The sequence below is a fragment of the Schistocerca serialis genome, chromosome 3 (assembly GCF_023864345.2).
Source record: "Schistocerca serialis cubense isolate TAMUIC-IGC-003099 chromosome 3, iqSchSeri2.2, whole genome shotgun sequence".
NCBI lineage: Eukaryota > Metazoa > Arthropoda > Insecta > Orthoptera > Acrididae > Schistocerca > Schistocerca serialis.
Window position 1 is genome coordinate 508,637,627 of NC_064640.1, and position 24,308 is coordinate 508,661,934.

The 24,308-nt window shown below is 43.4% G+C and overlaps 1 protein-coding gene and 1 non-coding gene across 2 annotated transcripts in view; one reads left to right on the forward strand and one right to left on the reverse strand.

Moving 5' to 3' along the window:
• The window catches only part of LOC126470960 (Down syndrome cell adhesion molecule-like protein Dscam2), a 971,805-nt gene that overhangs the window by 166,255 nt on the left and 781,242 nt on the right, over window positions 1–24,308 (reverse strand). The window contains exon 4 of the mRNA XM_050099009.1: window positions 15,902–16,077. Coding sequence (XP_049954966.1) covers window positions 15,902–16,077 — 176 coding nt within the window. The remainder of the gene's footprint in view (window positions 1–15,901; window positions 16,078–24,308) is intronic.
• Trnas-cga (transfer RNA serine (anticodon CGA)) lies at window positions 22,258–22,332 on the forward strand. The gene has a single exon. It is a non-coding gene; the product is annotated as a tRNA-Ser (tRNA).

Sequence of the window (24,308 nt, forward strand, 5' to 3'; positions counted from 1 at the left end):
CTGTCATCGTTGTGTCTTAGCCGATGATCGTTTTTCGCTTTCGCTGTATGCAGTCTAAATCTTCTACATGGTGTCTCTTGAAACACCAAACACCTCGGCCACCTTGGTTACGGAAGCACCCACCATATGAACACCAACAACTTACTCATTTCCGAATGCACTCAGCTCCGATATGATGAGTAGAGGGACTACCTTCATACAAGCACATTTTGTTAGGGCAAACCTATTGTTCTCCTTTGATTGACAGGTCCTTAGCCTAATATTCTACTAAAAGGCTCATTCCTTTTGATTGACAGGCACTTAACCTATTGTTACCCCTCCCACTCCCCTCCCCCATCAGGAAACCAACCCCTGACTGCTACAGGTCCACTTTCAGGTCTGAGTTATTGGAATATCCCCCGTCACTACTATCAGTTTGATTGACTACTTAATTAACTTGATGAATTAATTAACCTCTTCCCCTCTGGTAAACCCCCTCCCCTCCCACCCTCTCATCCCCAGAAAATAGTGGGAAAAAGACTCGGCTGATCGGTCATTTGGAGGGAAATCGATAACTGTGTGTGCAATATTGTTGTAGAGGATTCAAGGTAGTGTATGAAATATATGGGAGGGGTATATCGTTTATTTATAAAGAAATTCAGTTTGTGGAGGTTGGATTTCTCTTATTCATCATTCTCTAATGTTTGGAAACATTTAGGTTTCGCAGGAAGCAATTACATGGGCAAACCTGTTGCATAACCTATGTTCAGTACTGTACTCTGGGTGTTTAAAACCTAATGTTTGCGCCTTTGTCAGCACTTAACGTATTGTTTTATTAAGTGGTTTGCCTTTGATACCAAATTAATTAATCAGTTATGTCCTCCCACTACTTTCTGGTACACTTTTCGAATTTCAAATGCTTTTGTACACCATTTCTGGCGCTTTCTTCTCCGTCACCCACCCCCTTAAACTATTGCACTAAGTTTTACATAAAAATATTCAAAATAACTTAGTTTTCTGAACTTAGCCAGCTCTTCTGCTCCATGTCATCCACTCACACATACGCTCCCTCTAACTATTGTACTCCTCACCACGTTGATAAGAAAAATTTATGCAAACTAATGAAATCGATATTCCTCGCATGTACGGGGTTAGTTTTTATTTTTAATTCTGAGCATCCTATTGGTTGGTGAAATCGGCGGAATAAATTTTAAACAAAAGATCTCTAATAAAGAAACACATTCTGCCACTGAAAGCCCGACGCTGACGCCAGAGTGGGGGTGCACCAGTCGCCCCGTAAAGTGATGCCACGGCCATGCCATGCACAGGTGCCCGTTTGGGTCCCTCAGTCATGAGGCAGCGGCATCCCTTTCATACTTGACACCTGAGTAATTCCTCTCAAAATACGTGATCACCTAGGCACTGTTGCTGATGCGACCAGACGGAAGTGAAGACCTTTTTGCAGAGAGCAGATGCTCCAATGACGCGCATGGGTCAATGCCAGAGGAAGCCACTGCCGGACGCAAGCCAGCGTGAGCCACCACCCTCACGCCGCTGCTGCCTAAAGGGAACAGGTGGGAGTTGAGTCTATTTTCGTGTATGCAGTTAGAGTCCTTCAAGTGTTATACTGATGTCACAGAACTCAACTTCCACCAGTTCGCTCTAGGCAGTCCCATATGCGAGACACCTCCAGGCAGCACGTGTGTTTAACATTGCTGACATGATACCTATGCATACTGATGTCACAGAAGATCACAGCATGCATTGTTCCTAGCTATCCTAATGGGACAGCCCGTACGTCATTGAATTTACCCATCAAACTGCTGCTCCTGCTGGTGTGGGAGCACCGTCCGACACTATTTTTTGCAGATGAGACTTTCAGCGGCAAAGTTATTTTGCACAGATCGCTAAAGTACACCGGCAGTTAAGCCCTGCAAAAATTGTCTACAGATCATCAAATACATACAAGACTGACAGGAATATGGGGAGCCAGGAACATATTTACCCATGTAACTACAATTAAATATTACGATTGCTTAAGCTTCACCTCCTTAATAGCACTCATCTTCAGCAAAACTAATGTAATTTGAGACATGCACAACCTTTATATTCATATACATTCATAATACAATAGGGGACAGGGTTTTTTGTAAATAACAACAACAAAGACGAATGGTGAATAAATTTTTTTCTTCGTTTAATCAGTTCACACAAATACAATATAATTCTTGAGGTACTATGCAGTTTTTGAGGTACAATATAGCATTCTTGAGGTTCAAATTGACTCTCCTATTTCGATGCAGAAAAAATAATTTTAACTTACACGTTACAACAGTAACACTGGTAGTTTTTTTTTATAAAATTAATACGGAGATACCTTCCTTACTACTACTACTAAATTCGACACCCCCAGTAGCATAGCTTTTACAATAATTCTGATGGACTGTGCACACTTAGAATCTAATATCGATAGTTCACAACAGCAAACTTTTTAAAATACCAGGTCTGATGGGCTGTGAGCTATATGCACTTAAAGACTCTACATACATACACATATCTACGATCTGGCAAATGAAGGGTCTAGCTATACAAGCTACCTAAACATATGGCTAATAAGCAGGGATTCATTAATGTCGAAGACAGAAAGGATCAGGCTTGTTTTGCATGGTCAATCCTGGCTTGTGAGAGAAATTACACATACGATCCACAACGAAGGATCCAATGTGGTAGATGCCTTGACATTCATAAGTGATATAACTTTGATGGTATAGAGTTCCCCGTCAAGATCCCAGACATACCTAAATTCGAGGCGCAGATTACTGACATAGCGATTCATGTTTATGGCCTGGAGAAGAAAAGAAAGTCAGATGAGCAGGAGAAGCATATCGTCTTGGGCCTCCTCCATATCTCAAAACTTGCCGGTGAGCGTGGGCTGCATGTAAACATGCTGCTCTTCTCTGAAAGTGGGTATGACACTCACTTTGCAGCTCAACCCTTGGCAGATTTCAGTTTGGAAAAAGGTCAGGTCAGTGTGGAGAAATACATTTCATTCTCCAAACAAATGATGCCAAGAATTACGCTCCACTTCCTTGATACGCTACATTTTATGCAGGCACCACTCCAGAAACTCATTCGTGGGGATGTGTATATCATTCTAACTGCATTTCCCAACAATGAAATGTTTCAACTTGTGACTAGGAAGGGGTCTTCCCATATGAGTATGTATAGTATGGCGAAACTCAATGAAACCAGGCTACCCGACATAACTGCATTCTCCAGCAACCCGATGGGCAATGCCATAACGAGTGCAGAGTATGAGCATGCTGTGAATGTCTGGTGGGAATTCAATATTTCCACATTAGGAGCATACACACAGCTTTACTTGGAGAAGGACGTGCGCTTGTTTGCGGACGTTTTCAAGAAATTCCGGAGTCTATGCATGACCACATATTCTTGGGATCCCGCCTTTTAATACATGGCACCTGGGTTGTCTTGAGACGCAACAATGAATTTTTGACCTATGCTGACATGCTTCTTTTCTTTGAGCGAGGGATCCGTTGGGGACTTTGCCAATGTGTATATGGGCACGTGAAGGCAAATAACCTGCTGATGGATGACTGGTTCAATGCATCCCTTGTTTCGAGTTATATAATGTACCTCGATGTGAATAACTTATACGGGCATGCCATGAAGCAATCACTGCCAGTTGGTGAGTTTTGAAGAGTGTCCACAGATAAATGCCAAATATTAGGTGGAAAAATCATAGGAGGTATGGCATCTGATTTTAATGTAGGGTATGTGGTAGAGGCACAACTCACATACCCTATTACCTTGTATGATGTGCACGCCAATTTGATGCTGTGTCCAGAGTAACTACTTCCACAAGGAGGCTCCACACCATAACTGACCACAGCTCTAGGGGATAAGTGGAGACACATTATTCATTATCGTAACCTCCAGCAGTGTCTGAGCTTGGGTATGGAGTTGGTTAGAATCACCTGGGCTCTCTCCTTCAAGCAGTCCCCCTGGTTGAAAGAGTATATTGATTTGGGTACGAGACAGAGAGCTTCTGCATTGTGTGACTTTGAGAAATATTTATTAAATTAATGAATAAATTCAATTTTCAGTAAAACAATGGAGAGTTTGAGGGAACAATGTGAAATTTAGAACCGAATAGGGTGGGCGTTATGGCATAAGAAAATGCATTGGAAGACCAAATTTTATGCGGGTCACCATATTCAATCAGAACTTTATTGCTGTGGAGATGGCGAAGACTACATTAGAGTTTACAAACTCTATTTATATGGTGATGTGCATACTAGACCTATCCAAATGCCACATATACCACTTTCATTATGAGTTTGCAAAAACTCATTTCGCAGATTCTAAATTACTTTAGATGGACACAGATAGCTTCATCTATTGGATGAATAACTCGGATCTATATGAAGTAATTAAGTGCCATGGTAATGAATTCGACATGTCCTCATACATGGCTGATAGTCCTTATGCTGTTACTCCACAGAACAAAAAGGTTATCGGTCTGATGAAGGATGAGGCGAACAGACTGCCGAATGTGGAGTTTGTAGGTCTACTCTCAATAATGTATGTGTATCTCACATTGGAAGGTGCCACCCAGAGGTGGGCTAAGGGTGTGTGTTGTATGGCATCGAGAGCCCTCTCTATGAAAGGCTATTTGCAGCGCCTGTGCAGTGGTGATGGTGGTGCTGCACCACAACTACCGCATATGGTACGGCAGACCAGTATTCGATTGAGAGGACATGAGGTGTACACTGTGCTGCAGTCTAAAATCGGTCTGCCGCCTCATGAAGATAAAAGGGTTATTTGTGATGATGGGATTGAAACTCACCCATACTTACACTACTCACTACTAGCGAGAGAAGGGGTGGGAGACTGATTGAGTGACAGTGAGAGAGAGAGAGAGAGAGAGAGAGAGAGAGTCTGCAGAGTAGTAGTACGACCCTTCTCATAGTGTAGGTAGCTTTGTGTGTGTGTGTGTGTGTGTGTGTGTGTGTGTGTGTGTGTGTGTGTGTGTGTGTGTGTGAATATATTTTTGTGTACTATGTACATGTGTATATACATACACTGAGAGAGAGAATGTGTGTACAAGAAAGGATAAAAAGAAAAAAAAGAACAAAAATTAGATTACATATACACACTATCTGTGTAAAAGACATAAAAACGTAAACAAAAAAATTAAAAAAACCAAAAAATACAAAATAAATTATATATATATATATATATATTTGTTCCTTCATAGGCAATGTACTTGTATACAAGGGCGATGTACTTGAGGACAATATTATGGAAATCGAAGAGGATGTAGATGAAGATGAAATGGGAGATACGATACTGCGTGAAGAGTTTGACAGAGCACTGAAAGACCTGAGTCGAAACAAGGCCCCTGGAGTAGACAAAATTCCATTGGAACTACTGACGGCCTTGGGAGAGCCAATCCTGACAAACCTCTACCATCTGGTGAGCAAGATGTATGAAACAGGCGAAATACCCTCAGACTTCAAGAAGAATATAATAATTCCGATCCCAAAGAAAGCAGGTGTTGACAGATGTGAAAATTACCGAACTATCAGTATAATAAGTCACAGCTGCACAATACTAACGCGAATTCCTTACAGACGAAGGAAAAACTGGTAGAAGCCGACCTCGGGGAAGATCAGTTTGGATTCCGTAGAAATGTTGGAACACGTGAGACAATACTGACCCTACGACTTATCTTACAAGCTAGATTAAGGAAGGACAAACCTACGTTTCTAGCATTTGTAGACTTAGAGAAAACGTTTGACAATGTAGACTGGAATACTCTCTTTCAAATTTTCATGGTAGCAGGGGTAAAATACAGGGAGCGAACGGCTATTTACAATTTGTACAGAGGTCGGATGGCAGTTATAAGAATCGAGGGACATGAAAGGGAAGCAGTGGTTGGGAAGGGAGTGAGACAGGATTGTAGTCTCTCCCCGATGTTATTTAATCTGTATATTGAGCAAGCAGTGAAGGAAATAAAAACTTCGAGGTTCGCCGATGACATCGTAATTCTGTCAGAGACAGCAAAGGACTTGGAAGAGCAGTTGAACGGAATGGATAGTGTCTTGAAAGAGGATATAAGATGAACATCAACAAAAGCAAAACGAGGATAATGGAATGTAGTCGAATTAAGTCGAGTGATGCTGAGGGAATTATATTAGGAAATCAGACACTTAAAGTAGTAAAGGAGTTTTGCTACTTGGGGAGCAAAATAACTGATGATGGTCGAAGTAGAGAGGATATAAAATGTAGACTGGCAATGGCAAGGAAAGCGTTTCTGAAGAAGAGAAATTTATTAACATCGAGTATAGATTTAAGTGTCAGGAAGTCATTTCTGAAAGTATTTGTATAAAGTGTAGCCATGTATGGAAGTGAAACATGGACGATAAATAGTTTGGACAAGAAGAGAATAGAAGCTTTCGAAATGTGGTGCTACAGAAGAATGCTGAAGATTAGATGGGTAGATCACATAACTAATGAGAAAGTATTGAATAGGATTGGGGAGAAGAGAAGTTCGTGGCACAACTTGGCCAGAAGAAGGGATCGGTTGGTAGGACATGTTCTGAGGAATCAAGAGATCACCAATTTAGTATTGGAGGGCAGCGTTGAGGGTAAAAATCGTAGAGGGAGACCAAGAGATAACTACACTAAGCAGATTCAGAAGGATGTAGGTTGCAGTAGGTACTAGGGGATGAAGAAGCTTGCACAGGATAGAATAGCATGGAGAGCTGCATCAAACCAGTCTCAGGACTGAAGACCACAACAACAACAACAACAAGCAATGTATGTGTAGGCTGTATATATAAATGCACAATTTGCATGTTTTAAATAGAATACTTTTAAGTTTTTCACCGGCCACTAGCCATCCAAGTCAGAATAGTTTTTAAGTGTATATAGCTCACAGTCCACCAGAATTGTTATTTCAAAAACCTTTGCTATTGTGGACTGTTGACATTAGATTCTAAGCATGTGCAGACCATCATAATTACTGTAAAAGCTATGCTACTGGGGGTGTCGAATTTAGTTGTAGTAGTAAAGAAAGTATCTCTGCATTAGTTTTATAAAAATAAATTTCCTACCAGTGTTCCTGTTGTTGCGTGTGAGGTAAAATTATTTCTGCATCGGAATAGCAGGCTCAATTTGTACCTCAAGAATACTATATTGAACCCAAACACTGCATAGTACCTCAAGAATTATATTGTATTTGTGTGAACTGAATAAAAGAGGAAAAAAATTATTCACCATTCGTCTTTGTTGGTTTTATTTACAAAAAACCCTGCCCTCTATTGCATTAAGTATATATATGTATATAAAGGTTGTACATGTCTCAAATTACATTATTTTTGCTATTAAGGAGGTGAAGCTTAAACAATCGTAATATTTAATTGTAGCTACATCGGTAAATATGTTCCTGGCTCTCCATATTCTTGTCAGTCTTGTATGTATTTGATGATCTGTAGACAATTTTGGCAGGGTTTAACTGCCGGTGTACTTTAGCGATCTGTGCAAAATAACTTTGCCGCAGAATGTCGGACGGTGCTCCCACACTGGCAGGAGCAGCAGTGTGATGGGTAAATGCAGTGACGTACCGGCTATCCCATTAGGATAGCTAGGAACAATGCACACTGTGATATTCTGTGACATCAGTATCCATAGGTATCGCCTCAGCAACTGTAAACGCACGTGCTACCTGGAGGTGTCTCTCATATGGGACTGGCATGAGTGCGGCTTGGAGTTCTGTGACGTCAGTATAACACTTGAAGGACTCTAACTGTATACACGAAAATAGACTCAACTTCCACCTGTACCCTGTAGGCAGCAGAGCGTGAGGGCGGTGGCTCATGCTGAGTTGCGCCCGGCGGTGGCTTGCTGTGGCATCGACACATGCACGCCCTTGGAGCGTCTGCGCTCTGCAAAAATGTCTTCGCTCCCATCTGGTCGCGTCAGCAATGGTGCCTAGGGATCATGTATTTCGTGAGGAATTACTCAGGTGTCAATTATGAAAGGGATGCTGCCGCCTCATGATTGAGGGTCCCGAACATGCACCTTTGCATGGCTAGGCCATGGCGGCACTTTGCAGCATGTGTTTTTTTATTAGTGATCTTTTGTTAAACTACACTCCTGGATATTGAAATAAGAACACCGTGAATTCATTGTCCCAGGAAGGGGAAACTTTATTGACACATTCCTGGGGTCAGATACATCACATGATCACACTGACAGAACCACAGGCACATAGACACAGGCAACAGAGCATGCACAATGTCGGCACTAGTACAGTGTATATCCACCTTTCGCAGCAATGCAAGCTGCTATTCTCCCATGGAGACGATCGTAGAGATGCTGGATGTAGTCCTGTGGAACGGCTTGCCATGCCATTTCCACCTGGCGCCTCAGTTGGACCAGCGTTCGTGCTGGACGTGCAGATCGCGTGAGACGACGCTTCATCCAGTCCCAAACATGCTCAATGGGGGACAGATCCGGAGATCTTGCTGGCCAGGGTAGTTGACTTACACCTTCTAGAGCACGTTGGGTGGCACGGGATACATGCGGACGTGCATTGTCCTGTTGGAACAGCAAGTTCCCTTGCCGGTCTAGGAATGGTAGAACGATGGGTTCTATGACGGTTTGGATGTACCGTGCACTATTCAGTGTCCCCTCGACGATCACCAGTGGTGTACGGCCAGTGTAGGAGATCGCTCCCCACACCATGATGCCGGGTGTTGGCCCTGTGTGCCTTGGTCGTATGCAGTCCTGATTGTGGCGCTCACCTGCACGGCGCCAAACACGCATACGACCATCATTGGCACCAAGGCAGAAGCGACTCTCATCGCTGAAGACGACACGTCTCCATTCGTCCCTCCATTCACGCCTGTCGCGACACCACTGGAGGCGGGCTGCACGATGTTGGGGCGTGAGCGGAAGACGGCCTAACGGTGTGCGGGACCGTAGCCCAGCTTCATGGAGACGGTTGCGAATGGTCCTCGCCGATACCCCAGGAGCAACAGTGTCCCTAATTTGCTGGGAAGTGGCGGTGCGGTCCCCTACGGCACTGCATAGGATCCTACGGTCTTGGCGTGCATCCGTGCGTCGCTGCGGTCCGGTCCCAGGTCGACGGGCACGTGCACCTTCCGCCGACCACTGGCGACAACATCGATGTACTGTGGAGACCTCACGCCCCACGTGTTGAGCAATTCGGCGGTACGTCCACCCGGCCTCCCGCATGCCCACTATACGCCCTCGCTCAAAGTCCGTCAACTGCACATACGGTTCACGTCCACGCTGTCGCGGCATGCTACCAGTGTTAAAGACTGCGATGGAGCTCCGTATGCCACGGCAAACTGGCTGACACTGACGGCGGCGGTGCACAAATGCTGCGCAGCTAGCGCCATTCGACGGCCAACATCGCGGTTCTTGGTGTGTCCGCTGTGCCGTGCGTGTGATCATTGCTTGTACAGCCCTCTCGCAGTGTCCGGAGCAAGTATGGTGGGTCTGACACACCGGTGTCAATGTGTTCTTTTTTCCATTTCCAGGAGTGTATATTGCATCGATTTCACCGACCAAAGTGATGCTTTGAATTAAAAGAAAATACCCCATAAATGTGAAGAATATCGATTTAGTTAGTTTGCATTATTTTTTTATATCAATAGTTGAGTGGCGGGTATGTGTGAGTGTGGGACATTGAACAGAACAGCAGGTTAATTGCAGAACATTAAGTTAATCTGAATAATTTTCATGTAAAACGCAATACAATAGTTTAAGGGAGTGGTTGACAGAGAAGAATGCGCCAGAAATGGCGTTCAAATGCATGTGAAATTCGGAAAGTGTACCAAAAAACGGTGGGAGGAAATAACTGATTACTTAACTTGGTATCAAGGGCAGTACAATAGTTGAAGGAAATGGTGGTGGCATGGAAAACCACTTTACAGAACAATAGGTTAAGTGCCGACAAAGGCCCAAACATTCGGTTAAGACACCAAGAGTACAGTGCTGACCATTAGGTTATGCAACATGTTTACCCCATGTAATTGCTTCTTGCAAGACCTAGATGTTTCTAAACAGCAGAGAATGATTAGCAAGAGAAATCCAACCCCCACGAACTGGATTTATTATAAATAAACAATATAGGCCTTCTGTATATTCCATACACTTCCTTGAAACCTCTAAAACAATATTCCACACACAGTAATCGATTTCCCTCCAAATGACCGATTAATCGAGCCTTTTTCCCGCCATTTTCTGGGGATGAGATGGTGAGAGGGGAGGCGGTTTACCAGAGTGGCAGAGGTTAATTAATTTATCAAGTTAATTAAGTAGTCAATCAAATTGATAGTAGTGAGAGGCGATATTCCAATAACTCAGACCTGAATGTGCACCTGTAGCAGCGAGGGGGAGGTTTCCTAGGGATAGAGGGGAGTTGGAGGGGTAAGAATAGATTTAGTGCCTGTCAGTTAAAAGGAAGGATCCTTTTAGCAGAACAATAGGCTAAGGACCTGTCAATCAAAGGAGAACAATAAATTAAGTACCAGCCAGTCAAAGGAGAACAGTAGGTTTGCGCCTGAGTACATATCTACCCCTGATGTTGGCAACCCACACTAACAAAATGCGCTCGTACGAAGGTAGTCCGTCTAGTAATGCTCTCATAAGTACAATGAACACTGCTCTGACCACGATGGCACATGCAACGTATTGAGGATATTACACATGTGCCGTTTGTGGTCGAATACAGCACTGAAACTTGAGGGCCTGGCTAGCATCTGTATTTAGGTTGAAGTATGCATTTCTCGCCGTGTTTCCATGTGTTTGTCCACCCTCTGTAAGTATTCCTTGATGTCTCAGGATGTGTTCTAACAACCGACCCCTTCTTTTAGTCAAGTAGTGCCATAATTTTCTATTCTCCCCAATTCCATTCAGTATCTCTGTATTAGTGATTCGCTCTACCATTGTAATCCAGAACAATTTTCTTTACCACCGCATTTCAAATGCTTTTGGTCCGTTCATGTCTGCGCTGTTGGACGTTCGCGACTGACTTCCACGTATTTTCAGAAAAGACTTCGTGACACTTAAATTTATACTATATGTTAACTTATTTCTCGCTGTAAGTAATGCTCTTCTTGCCACTGTAATTCGGCGTTTTATATCCTCTTAACTTCCTCCTCAGTTAGCTATTTAATTCTCCAGCTAGTGAAACTCGTCTTTACATTCATTGTCTCTTAACCTGATTAACATATAAATAGTTGATTTTATGCACCTATCTTATAAGTTCATATCGAGACACGATTCATTCTTTTCAAGTGATCGTCCATGTTCTTTGATGCCTCTGCCAGAATTACAGTGGCATCGGAGAACCGTAAGGATTTTTTTCTCTCCGTGTGCTTTGATTCCCTTCACGCGTTTGTGCTTGACTTTGTATTTTCAGTTATTTAACGTTTTCAGTGTATAACCTCCTTTCTTAATAACGAAAAGATTTACAAGTTTTATATTTTTAAGCTTGTTTTTACAGCGTGGTCGTAAATTTTATGAATGTTCGCAGCTGAAGAGCTGCCAGCCCAAAGACGTTTCCGATATCACTGAGAAGTGGAAAGAACACAGGAGTTAACATTCGCCCTAGAATGCCATTCTAATTCAAAACCCGAGGACGAAGTTTACCACTGCGGAGGAACAGACTGTAAGACATATTGTGGAGAACTGCCCACTCCTTGGTTTTAATGGAGGTCTGGAAGACTTCTTTGATGTGATAGCAAGTGCTGTGATATCGCTGTCAAATTTAAACATTAACCTATAGAGTCCTTGGTTATGTACATGTATACAGTGTGGTCCATTGACAGTGACCGGGCCAAATATCCCACGAAATAAGCGTCAAACGAAAAACTACAAAGAACGAAACTCGTCTAGCTTGAAGGGGGAAACCAGATGGCGCTATGGTTGGCCCCCTAGATGGCGTTGCCATAGGTCAAACGGATATCAACTGCGTTTTTTTTAATAGGAACCCCCATTTTTATTACATATTCGTGTAGTACGTAAAGAAATATGAATGTTTTAGTTGGACCACTTTTTTCGCTTTGTGATAGATGGCGCTCTAATAGTCACAAACGAATAAGTACGTGGTATCACCTAACATTCCGCCAGTGCGGACGGTATTTGCTTCGCGATAAATGGACCGTTTACTAATTGCGGAAAAGGTCGATATCGTGTTGATGTATAGCTATTGTGATCAAAATGTCCAACGGGCGTGTGCTATGTATGCTGCTCGGTATCCTGGACGACATCATCCAAGTGTCCGGACCGTTCGCCGGATGGAACGTTATTTAAGGAAACAGGAAGTGTTCAGCCACATGTGAAACGTCAACCATGACTTGCAACAAATGATGATGCCCAAGTAGGTGTTTTAGCTGCTGTCGCGGCTAATCCGCACATCAGTAACAGACAAACTGCGCGAGAATCGGGAATCCCGAAAACGTCGGTGTTGAGAATGCTACATGAACATCGATTGCACCCGTACCATATTTCTATGCACCAGGAATTGCATGACGACGACTTTGAACGTCGTGTACAGTTCTGCCACTGGGCACAAGAGAAATTACGGGACGATGACAGATTTTTTGCACGCCTTCTATTTAGCGACGAAGCGTCATTCACCAACAGTGGTAACGTAAACTGGCATAATATGCACTATTTGGCAAAGGAAAATCCGCCATGGCTGCGACAAGTGGAACGTCAGCGACCTTGGCGGGTTAATGCATGGTGCGGCATTATGGGAGGAAGGATAATTGGCCTCCATTTTATCGATGGCAATCTAAATGGTGCAATGTATGCTGAATTCTTACGTAATGTTCTACAAATGTTACTACAAGATGTTTCACTGCGTGACAGAGGCGATGTACTTCTAACATGATGGATGTCCGGTACATAGCTCGCGTGCGGTTGAAGCGGTATTGAATAGCATATTTCATGAGAAGTGGATTCGTCGTCGAAGCACCATACCATGGCTCGCACGTTCACCAGAAGTGACGTACCCGGATTTCTTTCTGTGGGGAACGTTGAAGGATATTTGCTATCGTTATCCACCGACAACGCCTGAAAACATGCGTCAGCGCATTGTCAATGCATGTGCAAACATAACGGAAGGCGAACTACTCGCTGTTGAGAGGAATGTCGTTACACTTATTGCCAAATGCATTGAGGTTGACGGACATCATTTTGAGCATTTATCGCATTAATGTGGTATTTACGGGTAATCACGCTGTTACAGCATGCGTTCTCAGAAATGATAAGTTCGCAAAGGTACATGTATCACATTGGAACAACCGAAATAAAATGTTCAAACGTACCTACGTTCTGTATTTTAATTTAAAAAATCTACCTGCTACCAACTGTTCGTCGAAAATTGTGAGCCATATGTTTGTGACTATTGCAGCACCATCTATCACAAAGCGAAAAAAGTGGTCCAACTAAAACATTCATATTTCTTTACGTACTACACGAATATGTATTAAAAATTGGGTTCCTATTTGGAAAAAACGCAGTTGATATCCGTTTGACCTATGGCAGCACCATCTAGGGGGCCAACCATAGCGCCATCTGGTTTCCCCCCTACAAGCTAGACAAGTTTCGTTCTTTGTAGTTTTTTCATTTGACGCTTATTTCGTGAGGAATTTGGCCCGGTCATTATCAATGGACCACCCTGTATTTGCATGTTCTGTAAAGCCTTACAATATGAAAGCCTCAATTAAGGAATAAAAAGCTTCCTGGATATCAGTTCGCTGCACTTTATGTTATTGTTAGGATTAAATCATCCTATATATCATATTGTTCACTACTACTACTGTATGCCCCAAGGCTCCGTCCTCTCCCCCCTTCTGTACTTGTTGTACACGGCGGACATGCCGCCGCCGTCACCCCCCGTCCACCTTCTGCAGTTTGCCGATGACACCGCCTTCCTTGCCCTTGCCCCCACCCTGCGACGCTCCCAACACCTTCTCCAATCCCATCTTGACCGGTTCACCGCTTGGTGCAACCAGTGGTTGCTCAAGGTCAATCCTTCCAAAACCCAGGCGATCATTGTAGGCAAAACCACTCCCTCCTTCCGCCTCCTTGATTTCTATCTCACCGTTTATGGCCGTCCCATCGCTCTCACCCCCACCCTTAAGTACCTTGGCGTCACCCTCGACCGTCGCCTCTCCTGGACTCCCCATCTCCAGACAATCCAAGCCAAGGCACGTTCCCGACTCCGTCTCCTCAAGCTCCTTTCCGGCCGAACGTGGGGTCTGGACCCCTCCACCATCCTCCACACCTATAAGTCCCTCATCCGCCCTATCCTCTGTTACGCCCATCCCGCCTGGATCTCCGCCCCCCCTTCCTTTTATAAATCCCTCCAAATCCTTGAACGCCATGCTCTCCGCCTTGCCTATCGCATCCGTCTCCCTTCCCCCACGCGGATCCTGTATGACCTTATCCCCTTCCCCCACCTCCTCCTCTTCCTCGAAAGGATACGCATCCTATACACCTCCCGTAAACTCGATCCTCCTCACCCGCTCGTCTCCCCGATCCTCTCCCACCCCCGCCCGCTGCCACGCCTGTACTCCCACGTCCCACCCGGTCTCCATCTCTCCACCCTCCTTACCCTCTCCCAAGGTGGCTTCCGCCAGCTCCCCCTCCCTGATGATGCCCTCCTCCCCTCCATCTACCCCTCCTACCAACTTTGATCCTCCCACCCTCCTCCTGTGCTTGCTCCTCGGGGCACCCTCCCTCCCTTCTCTCCCTTTTCCCTCCCTCCTCCTTTTCTCGTCCCTCGTCCCCCGGGCCCCCCCCTCCCCTGTCCCTATCCTCCTGTCCCCGTCTCCTAAGCCATGGCATCCTCTTTTCCTCCCCTCTCCCCCTCCTCATCCCTGTTGCCCTCTTGGCAGGTCCCCGGACTCGCACACGCTCAGTGGACATTCGCGCGCCGGAGATCACCGCCATCAGTGTATCGTGTGTGCCGTCATGTTTAGTGTTCAGTGTTCACCGTCACACTCCATCGTTCACCAGTGCCATCGTCTCCTTCAGTGTTTGTGCGTCGTCTCAACAGTTTGCAGTGTGGCTTATCGTCGAGTGTGAACGGCTCCGTGTTTGTTTCTCTGTGTCTCCTGTTTTATTGCCCACCGTTTTGTAACTTTTATGTTTTTCTCCTGTTTTTGCTGATTGTACCTTCTATGGCTGAAGAGCAGCGTAGTATGCTGCTGACAGCCTGCCTGCTGTCCAGGCTTTAAAATAACAATAAAGTAAAAAAAAAAAAAAAAAAAAAAAAAAAAAAAACTACTACTGTATTTCACATAATTTTAGAAGCAGAGCGCGGTTGCAGGTGTATAGAATTGTAAGCATAACCCCGGGTGTTAAGAAAATAAGACTTGCTCAGAATAGTCGCAAGAGTGAGAGAGTGCTGAACTACATAGCTTAATACAGCTTCATAGTTCAGTGCTCCCTCACATTTATGAATATGCTACGTAATTATTGTTTCTGTAACACATGGTGCTATACCTGTATTTCTCAAGTCCAGCCAACCACGCTCTGCTTCTAGTGTGACATGAACAAGAGCGCTGACCGTAACCCAAGTACGCGTGTTTACTTGGTTATACTCTACGCTTGAGAATGGCTACACAGCCGAAGCTACATAGTAGTCAACAACATGAAAGAAAAGGATGGTTCATTACAAACAGTAACAGACAGTGCAGAAATTTTATATCATTCGACAAATTCATCGTGACCTGGACATTATTGCAACTAAAATATCGGAAAAACAAGGTGTTGCGGTATTTCGCAGCAGCGAAGCAACATGGTGACATGAACACTTAGCAAGCACGTAGGGAAAGCAGGTACGTACTGGTGACGAGCAGCGAGGTGGAGGCGCGCTCCGCGCCCACAGTGTTGTTGACTACGCACATGTAGCGGCCGGAGTCCTCGATGTGTGCGCTGCGTAGGAAGAGGCTGCCGCCCACTTGTCGGATGCGCTCTCCCAGCGCCACTGGCGAGCTCGACCCTCCGTAGCTGCGGAACCAGCTGCAAACACGTGACCCAAACTATTAGTTCTCTAAATTTCCTTGCATCCTCCAAACACAGATGACATAGACACAACTGGAAGTGAGACAATGAAAGAAACATACTGGTTCTCCGCGTCTTTCAGGGAGAGTTTCCACGTTTCATCGCTCCCTCCCAACTCGGGAACGACGCACATTACCTCTAGCTTTCCGTATCCGACTTTCTTTCCCATTTCGTAACCTGTCCCAGCCCCGTAAGTTCTCATGCCTCCTCAAACACCTACAACTCCTGCACCTCATCTATATCTCCCGTAAACGTGAGTCCCAACACCTTATAGTCTCCCTCAGCACACAGAATGTGGCGTGCTGTTGCACCTCTATTAACATATTACATCTTCGTTTCATCTCCAAATTCCCATGGAATTTCAATCAGCTTACCCTCCCATACCTCAAGTAAACTATTTCTTACAGTTATAACCGATTTTATCCATTCCACTCCATCCCAAATGAACACTTCAACTCAGCCTTTCCTTGCGCATTTGGCATAGTAGTCATCTCTTAAAACCCAATACCCAACTATCAGTTCCTTCTCACACAGACATCTCAAATTCTTTTCTACACAATGTCTCCCAAATACGTTCCACGTCCTAATACCACCTACAGCCATGAGAAGCGCCCATCACTTCATGTTCATAATGAATTGGATGTACACACGGTCTTATGTCAAAGCGATAGGTGGATCAAAACAAAATGTCCAGACACTCTGTGACCAAAATGGTACTGAAACAGAGGATGACAGACTAAAGGCCGAAATACTAAATGTCTTTTTCCAAAGCTGTTTCACAGAGGAAGACTGCACTGTAGTTCCTTCTCTAGATTGTCGCACAGATGACAAAATGGTAGATATCGAAATAGACGACAGAGGGATAGAGAAACAATTAAAATCGCTCAAAAGAGGAAAGGCTGCTGGACCTGATGGGATACCAGTTCGATTTTACACAGAGTACGCGAAGGAACTTGCCCCCCTTCTTGCAGCGGTGTACCGTAGGTCTCCAGAAGACCGTAGCGTTCCAAAGGATTGGAAAAGGGCACAGGTCATCCCCTTTTTCAAGAAGGGACGTCGAACAGATGTGCAGAACTATAGACCTATATCTCTAACGTCGATCAGTTGTAGAATTTTTGAACACGTGTTATATTCGAGTATAATGACTTTTCTGAAGACTAGAAATCTACTCTGTAGGAATCAGCATGGGTTTCGAAAAATACGGTCGTGTGAAACCCAGCTCGCGCTATTCGTCCACGAGATTCAGAGGGCCATAGACACAGGTTCACAGGTAGATGCCGTGTTTCTTGACTTCCGCACCGCAAGGCGTTCGATACAGTTCCCCACAGTCGTTTAATGAACAAAGTAAGAGCATATGAACTATCAGACCAATTGTGTGATTGGGTTGAAGAGTTCCTAGATAACAGAACGCAGCATGTCATTCTCAATGGAGAGAAGTCTTCCGAAGTAAGAGTGATTTCAGGTGTGCCGCAGGGGAGTGTCGTAGGACCGTTGCTATTCACAATATACATAAATGACCTTGTGGATGACATCGGAAGTTCACTGAGGCTTTTTGCAGATGATGCTGTGGTGTATCGAGAGGTTGAAACAATGGAAAATTGTACTGAAATCCAGGAGAATCTGCAGCGAATTGACGCATGGTGCAGTTAATGGCAATTGAATCTCAATGTAGACAAGTGTAATGTGCTGCGAATACATAGAAAGATAGATCCCTTATCATTTAGCTACAAAATAGCAGGTCAGCAACTGGAAGCAGTTAATTCCATAAATTATCTGGGAGTAGGCATTAGGGGTGATTTAAAATGGAATGATCATATAAAGTTGATCATCGGTAAAGCAGATGCCAGACTAAGATTCATTGGAAGAATCCTAAGGAAACGCAATCCGGAAACAAAGGAAGTAGGTTATAGTACGCTTGTTCGCCCACTGCTTGAATATTGCTTGGGGATCCGTACCAGATAGGGTTGATAGTAGAGATAGAGAAGATCGTTACAGGATCATTTAGTAATCGCGAAAGCGTTACGGAGATGATAGATGAACTCCAGTGGAAAACTCTGCAGGAGAGACGCTCAGTAGCTCGGTACGGGCTTTTGTTAAAGTTCCGAGAACATACCTTCACCGAGGAGTCAAGCAGTATATTGCTCCCTCCTACGTATATCTCGCGAAGAGACCATGAGGATAAAATCAGAGAGATTAGAGCCCACACAGAAGCATACCGACAATCCTTTCCACGAGCAATACGAGACTGGAATAAAAGGGAGAACCGATAGAGGTACTCATGGTACCCTCCGCCACACACCGTCAGGTGGCTTGCGGAGTATGGGTGTAGATGTAGATGTAGATGTAGACACATTTCGTGTGACCCCTAACCTTATCGTTATGCTGAACTGCACACCTTTACTGTCTGTTATACAGCATAACATGCAAGGAGACGAAGTGATACGAACATATTGTGTACAGGTGTGAAGTCGAAAAACTAGCCGGGCATTGTCAGACTGTTTTCAGACAATGTGAGTGACTATTACTCCTGATTTATATATCTCTTATGTTGATCGGTTTTTCTTTTTTATCAATATACTAACGAAAAAACGCTATTTAATATGCACTTTACTAATACAAATCAATTAAAACTTATCACGATAACGCTACGAAGGAAAGGTTTGTTTCAATAAAACACTGCCATAGCCGGTCGTAAGTCCAGTTGAGAAACGAGGAGGGGGAGGAGTAACACCTCGTTCAAAACTCTTGGTTCACCTGGCCCTGGTGATAGTACCTTGTGAGGGTCCCTTGTCAGGGTACGACGAAAACCTCAACAGTAGCAACAGCAGAAGAGATGGACGGGGGTACGCTGAAGCTGACGGAAGAGGCACCCTTTCCCAGTCTGGGAAGGAAGTTAAATCCAGTAGCGCCTGTTTCATATCGAGTGGCTCCCTGCTAGCCGTCTGCCCACCATGTGAGGTGCGGCCGTTTCCTACACATCTTACCTTCAAAAGTAAGAGGTGAACCCGATTAGCACAAACTAATCACCAAAACAATAATCAATATGGATAAGGAAGCTTTATGTGATCAGAATACCTGAGGAGTTCAGTCCTCCACCATATCCATTGGCGAGGTGTCAAATGGCCATCCAGATTCTGGGGGACCACAACATACAGTTTTGGGTGAATTGGAGCAACATGAAGATCGCACACGCAAAATTTGATCGGAGCAAATAAACTTTATAGCAACATTAAACGTCGAATCGCTCCTTAAACTTGGAAAACTAAAAACAGTAACAGATTACTTAGATAAAAAGAACACAATGATTACAGCTGTACAGGAAACCCGTTATGAACCTTTTGAATGAAATGAACACAGAATCTATGAGAGCAAGTCCAGCTGCAAGTACATCTACATCTACATTTATACTCCGCAAGCCACCCATCGGTGTGTGGCGGAGGGCATCCATTGTCGGCAGTCGTTTCATTATCTCTAATAAAATAATTGACTCAGTAGTAAGTTTTGACCCAACTGACGAAAGAACATTCTCTCTATCATTTAAATTCACGAACAAAGTATACACAATTCTAAACGTCCATGCCCAATCAAGTGATAGAAACCAGAAGGAAACCAGACATATCGTAGATGAATATTGGAGAAATTGTGCTGGGCGACTTCAACTCACAAACTGGAAAAGAAGAAAATGTAGGAAATCTGTTGGTAAATATTATATTCAAAAGTGTATCAATAGAAACGGGAAAAGGCTAATAGAGCTATGTGATAACCATAGCATAGTCGTAAAGTCCACGTCCTTTGAGAGAAAACCTAAGAAACTAACGACGTATGTGACACCTAACCCAATCTGTGGGGAAAAAAAGGTAGACCACATAGTAATAAACAGGAAGTCATCTAAGGAAATAATGAATGTCAGAGATAGAAAACCCGCAAATGTCGAATCGGATCACTACATCTCTGTAGCTAAGTTTAGGGTTAGGCATGAAGTACGCAGGAAATACAAGAGACAAAGAAGATCCCAAAGTACAACCATGATAAACTGCATCCGAGAAAATTAAAGGCCGAACTTCAAAACCAGGGACGATCTTAGAAATGGCATCATCGAAGCAGCAATCATAACGGCACCACCTACCAAACTTAAAAAACAGACATGGTGGAACGACCAATGCGTCAAGGCTCTATAAGAAGACAGAAATCATGGAAAAAGTGGAATGCAAACAAAAGTCAGAAAAACAGAGAAAACTCCCAACAAAAGAGAAGAGAAGCTACTAGAATTTTCAAGAGAGAGAGAAGAAGTTGATCATCACGAATGAGCTACATCAGATTAATGAAGATTTCATAAGGCATAAAACGAGAAATTATTACTAATTATTTAAGAAACAACTAAACAAATTTATACCGCCAATATTAAAACTAGTAAGCCCAAAGACAAACCAAATGACCCATGCAGGATAACAGTGACATAATATCAAAATAATTTGAATATTTACACAGTTGTCATAAACATGAAACCAAATTCACTTTTAGTAAAAATTATACTCAGAATAACAAATCACCATCCCCGAATTTGAAAGAACTTAAATAAATCATAAGGCAGACTGTGAGCATGGGATTAAGACGGAGCTATGGAAGGCTCTGGATAATGATATCATTCTTAAACTTAATAATATAATAGATAAAATCTGGTAGGAAGCTGAAATTCCGGAAGACTGGAAAACTCCCATCATACACCCTCTACACAAGGAAGGCCCTAAAACAGATCCCAATAATTATAGAGGAATATCGCTTCTGGCAGTAACATATAAAATCGTATCTAAAGCACTACTCAGTCGGGCGGAACATCAACCAGATCCACAAATAGGGGAATACCAATGTGGATTTCGGAAAAATAGATCATGCACTGAACAGATCTGAAATCTAAAAATTATCCTCGAAATGAGAAAACTGAGAAACAGGCACTCAACTGTTACCTTCGTAGATTTCGTGAAAGCATGTACTTCCATTGACGGTGAATCCCTTATCAGCATAATAAAAGAACTCAGCTTAGATCCAAAAACTACAAACATTATCAAACACGTACTGGCAAACACCTCATCTAAAGTTAGGTTTTGTGGAGACATCTCCAAAAGCTTTTAAGTGAAAACAGAAATCAGGCAGGGAGACGGGTTGTCGCCTATACTTTTTAATTGTGCTCTGTAAAAGTGATAAGAGAGCCGAGAAAATCAAATACGAAACGCATCAAATTGGGAAACGGAAAGGAAACATCCATATTGATTGCTTAGCATTCGCGGATGACATTATCCTGATCACAGGCCGCCGGAGGATGCGAAAGTACAAATAGGGAACCTAATTCAGTAAACAGAGAAAAATTGTTTAAATATTTCTTTCACAAAGACAGAGTTTATAACGAATATAAAGACTGAAACTTCCTGGCAGATTAAAACTGTGTGCCCGACCGAGACTCGAACTCAGGACCTTTGCCTTTCGCGGGCAAGTGCTCTACCAACTGAGCTACCGAAGCACGACTCACGCCCGGTACCCACAGCTTTACTTCTGCCAGTACCTCGTCTCCTACCTTCCAAACTTTACAGAAGCTCTCCTGCGAACCTTGCAGAACTAGCACTCCTGAAAGAAAGGATATTGCGGAGACATGGCTTAGCCACAGCCTGGGGGATGTTTCCAGAATGAGATTTTCACTCTGCAGCGGAGTGTGCGCTGATATGAAATCCTTTCTTTAAGGAGTGCTAGTTCTGCAAGGTTCGCAGGAGAGCTTCTGTAAAGTTTGGAAGGTAGGAGACGAGGTACTGGCAGAAGTAAAGCTGTGGGTACCGGGCGTGAGTCGTGCTTCGGTAGCTCAGTTGGTAGAGCACTTGCCTGCGAAAGGCAAAGGTCCCGAGTTTGAGTCTCGGTCGGGCACACAGTTTTAATCTGCCAGGAAGTTTCATATCAGCGCACACTTCGCTGCAGAGTGAAAATCTCATTCTGGAAACATCCCCCAGGCTGTGGCTAAGCCATGTCTCCGCAATATCCTTTCTTTCAGGAGTGCTAGTTCTGCAAGGTTCGCAGGAGAGCTTCTGTAAAGTTTGGAAGGTAGGAGACGAGGTACTGGCAGAAGTAAAGCTGTGGGTACCGGGCCTGAGTCGTGCTTCGGTAGCTCAGTTGGTAGAGCACTTGCCCGCGAAAGGCAAAGGTCCCGAGTTCGAGTCTCGGTCGGACGCACAGTTTTAATCTGCCAGGAAGTTTCATATCAGCGCACACTCCGCTGCAGAGTGAAAATCTCATTCTGGAAACATCCCCCAGGCTGTGGCTAAGCCATGTCTCCGCAATATCCTTTCTTTCAGGAGTGCTAGTTCTGCAAGGTTCGCATTAGAGCTTCTGTAAAGTTTGGAAGGTAGGAGACGAGGTACTGGCAGAAGTAAAGCTGTGGGTACCGGGCGTGAGTCGTGCTTCGGTAGCTCAGTTGGTAGAGCACTTGCCCGCGAAAGGCAAAGGTCCCGAGTTCGAGTCTCGGTCGGGCACACAGTTTTAATCTGCCAGGAAGTTTCATATCAGCGCACACTCCGCTGCAGAGTGAAAATCTCATTCTGGAATATAAAGACTGTCTAAAAAAACTACACATAAATCAAAACAGAATCAAGAAAGTCAGTTCATTCAAATATTTAGGTGAGTCGCTAACAACGAACAATAGTGAGAAAGGAAGTATAGAAATGAGAGCAAAAAGATGGACATAGCATTCCAGACCACCAGAAACAAATGAAAGAAGAAGGAATTATCATGGAACGCCAAAATGAAACACTACAGTACAGTGTTGAGAACAGAGGCTCTGTATGATGCCGAATAAATAAGCCTAGTACACAAAGGTGGGATAAATAAAGTAATGAAAATAGAAAGGAGGCTGATTAGAAGCATATTCGGCTCAAGAACAATAGGAACAGAATATAACAGACCACGACCCAACAAAGAACTCTACGAACATGTAGAGAACATAATACATATTACATGCAAAAGAAGGATGACATTCTTTGGACATTTGGGGAGAATGGAAAACGACAGGTTCACAAAAGAAATCTTTAATAAAGTAATGAACCTTAAAACACAACCAGTGTGGTTTACGTAGAATTTCAAATCCCCTTAAAGAAGCAGACATTGAGATAATGGACACAAGCAACAGGAACTTATACATGAACGTTATTCAGAAGATGATGTTCAGGGAAAAATAAGAAAGAAAATGAAAGCAGCTTCATAACTTCGAGGAGTTTCGAGGACAGATATCAGAACGCATGGAATAAATGTGGACAGAAAGCAAGAAGAAGGAAGAAAGCATGAACTTTTTTACTGATTTAATGTGCTATGTAAAAGTGGCATTCGAATAAATAAAATAAAACAAAGTGTCCCAAACTGTCACGAATTATCAGGAGAATACGCATTTACAGCTGTGAAACGGTCTTTCAACAGTACTGCAGAAGTGACGTAACAGGAAGTATTACCATGGAAGTATGCAGATGTAGATTGTGGTTAGATACACAATTAAATTCGTTTAACGAATCATTTAGTGGCACGTCAATACAGCTGATAGAAATAGAAAAAGTGGGTATTAACGCTTCTGCTACCAACGGAGTTAATGGAATTACCACAGCATTTTTCGTGTATAATTTCACTCGTGCTTACAATAGGGAAGTCTTTGTATTTGTTCAGTATATATCCATTAGCGTTATTCACTTAATATATCCCAATACACTTATCGCATTTTTAGAATTATTTTCCATGACTCGTGTGGTGTTCGTGTTACCTTAGTCGGTAGCGCATCCTACGAAATTTATAGCTAACAAAATTTCATTTATAACCTTGTTATTTCATGCAGATGTAAAAAATATAATACTGTCATTAATATTGTTGTCATGGTGTACTTCGATTTTCATTGTTGAGATATAAAAACAATGAACAACTGAATTAATAATGGGTCTTTGATGTTATTTTCGTTTGTAGCATGCCTAGCTTGTACTTTTGAGCAAAGTTACAGTGTGCAAGAGTTTTATAGGATTATAAATAATCATAATCCAAGTGAACTGTGTGTCGAAGATTATGACGTGTACAATTTGCGGTGTGATGAAGATGAAAACGATAACGTTGAAGTTACTGAAGAAGTTAATGATGTCACTGAAACGAGCGAAATGCATCAAATCACAGCGACACCA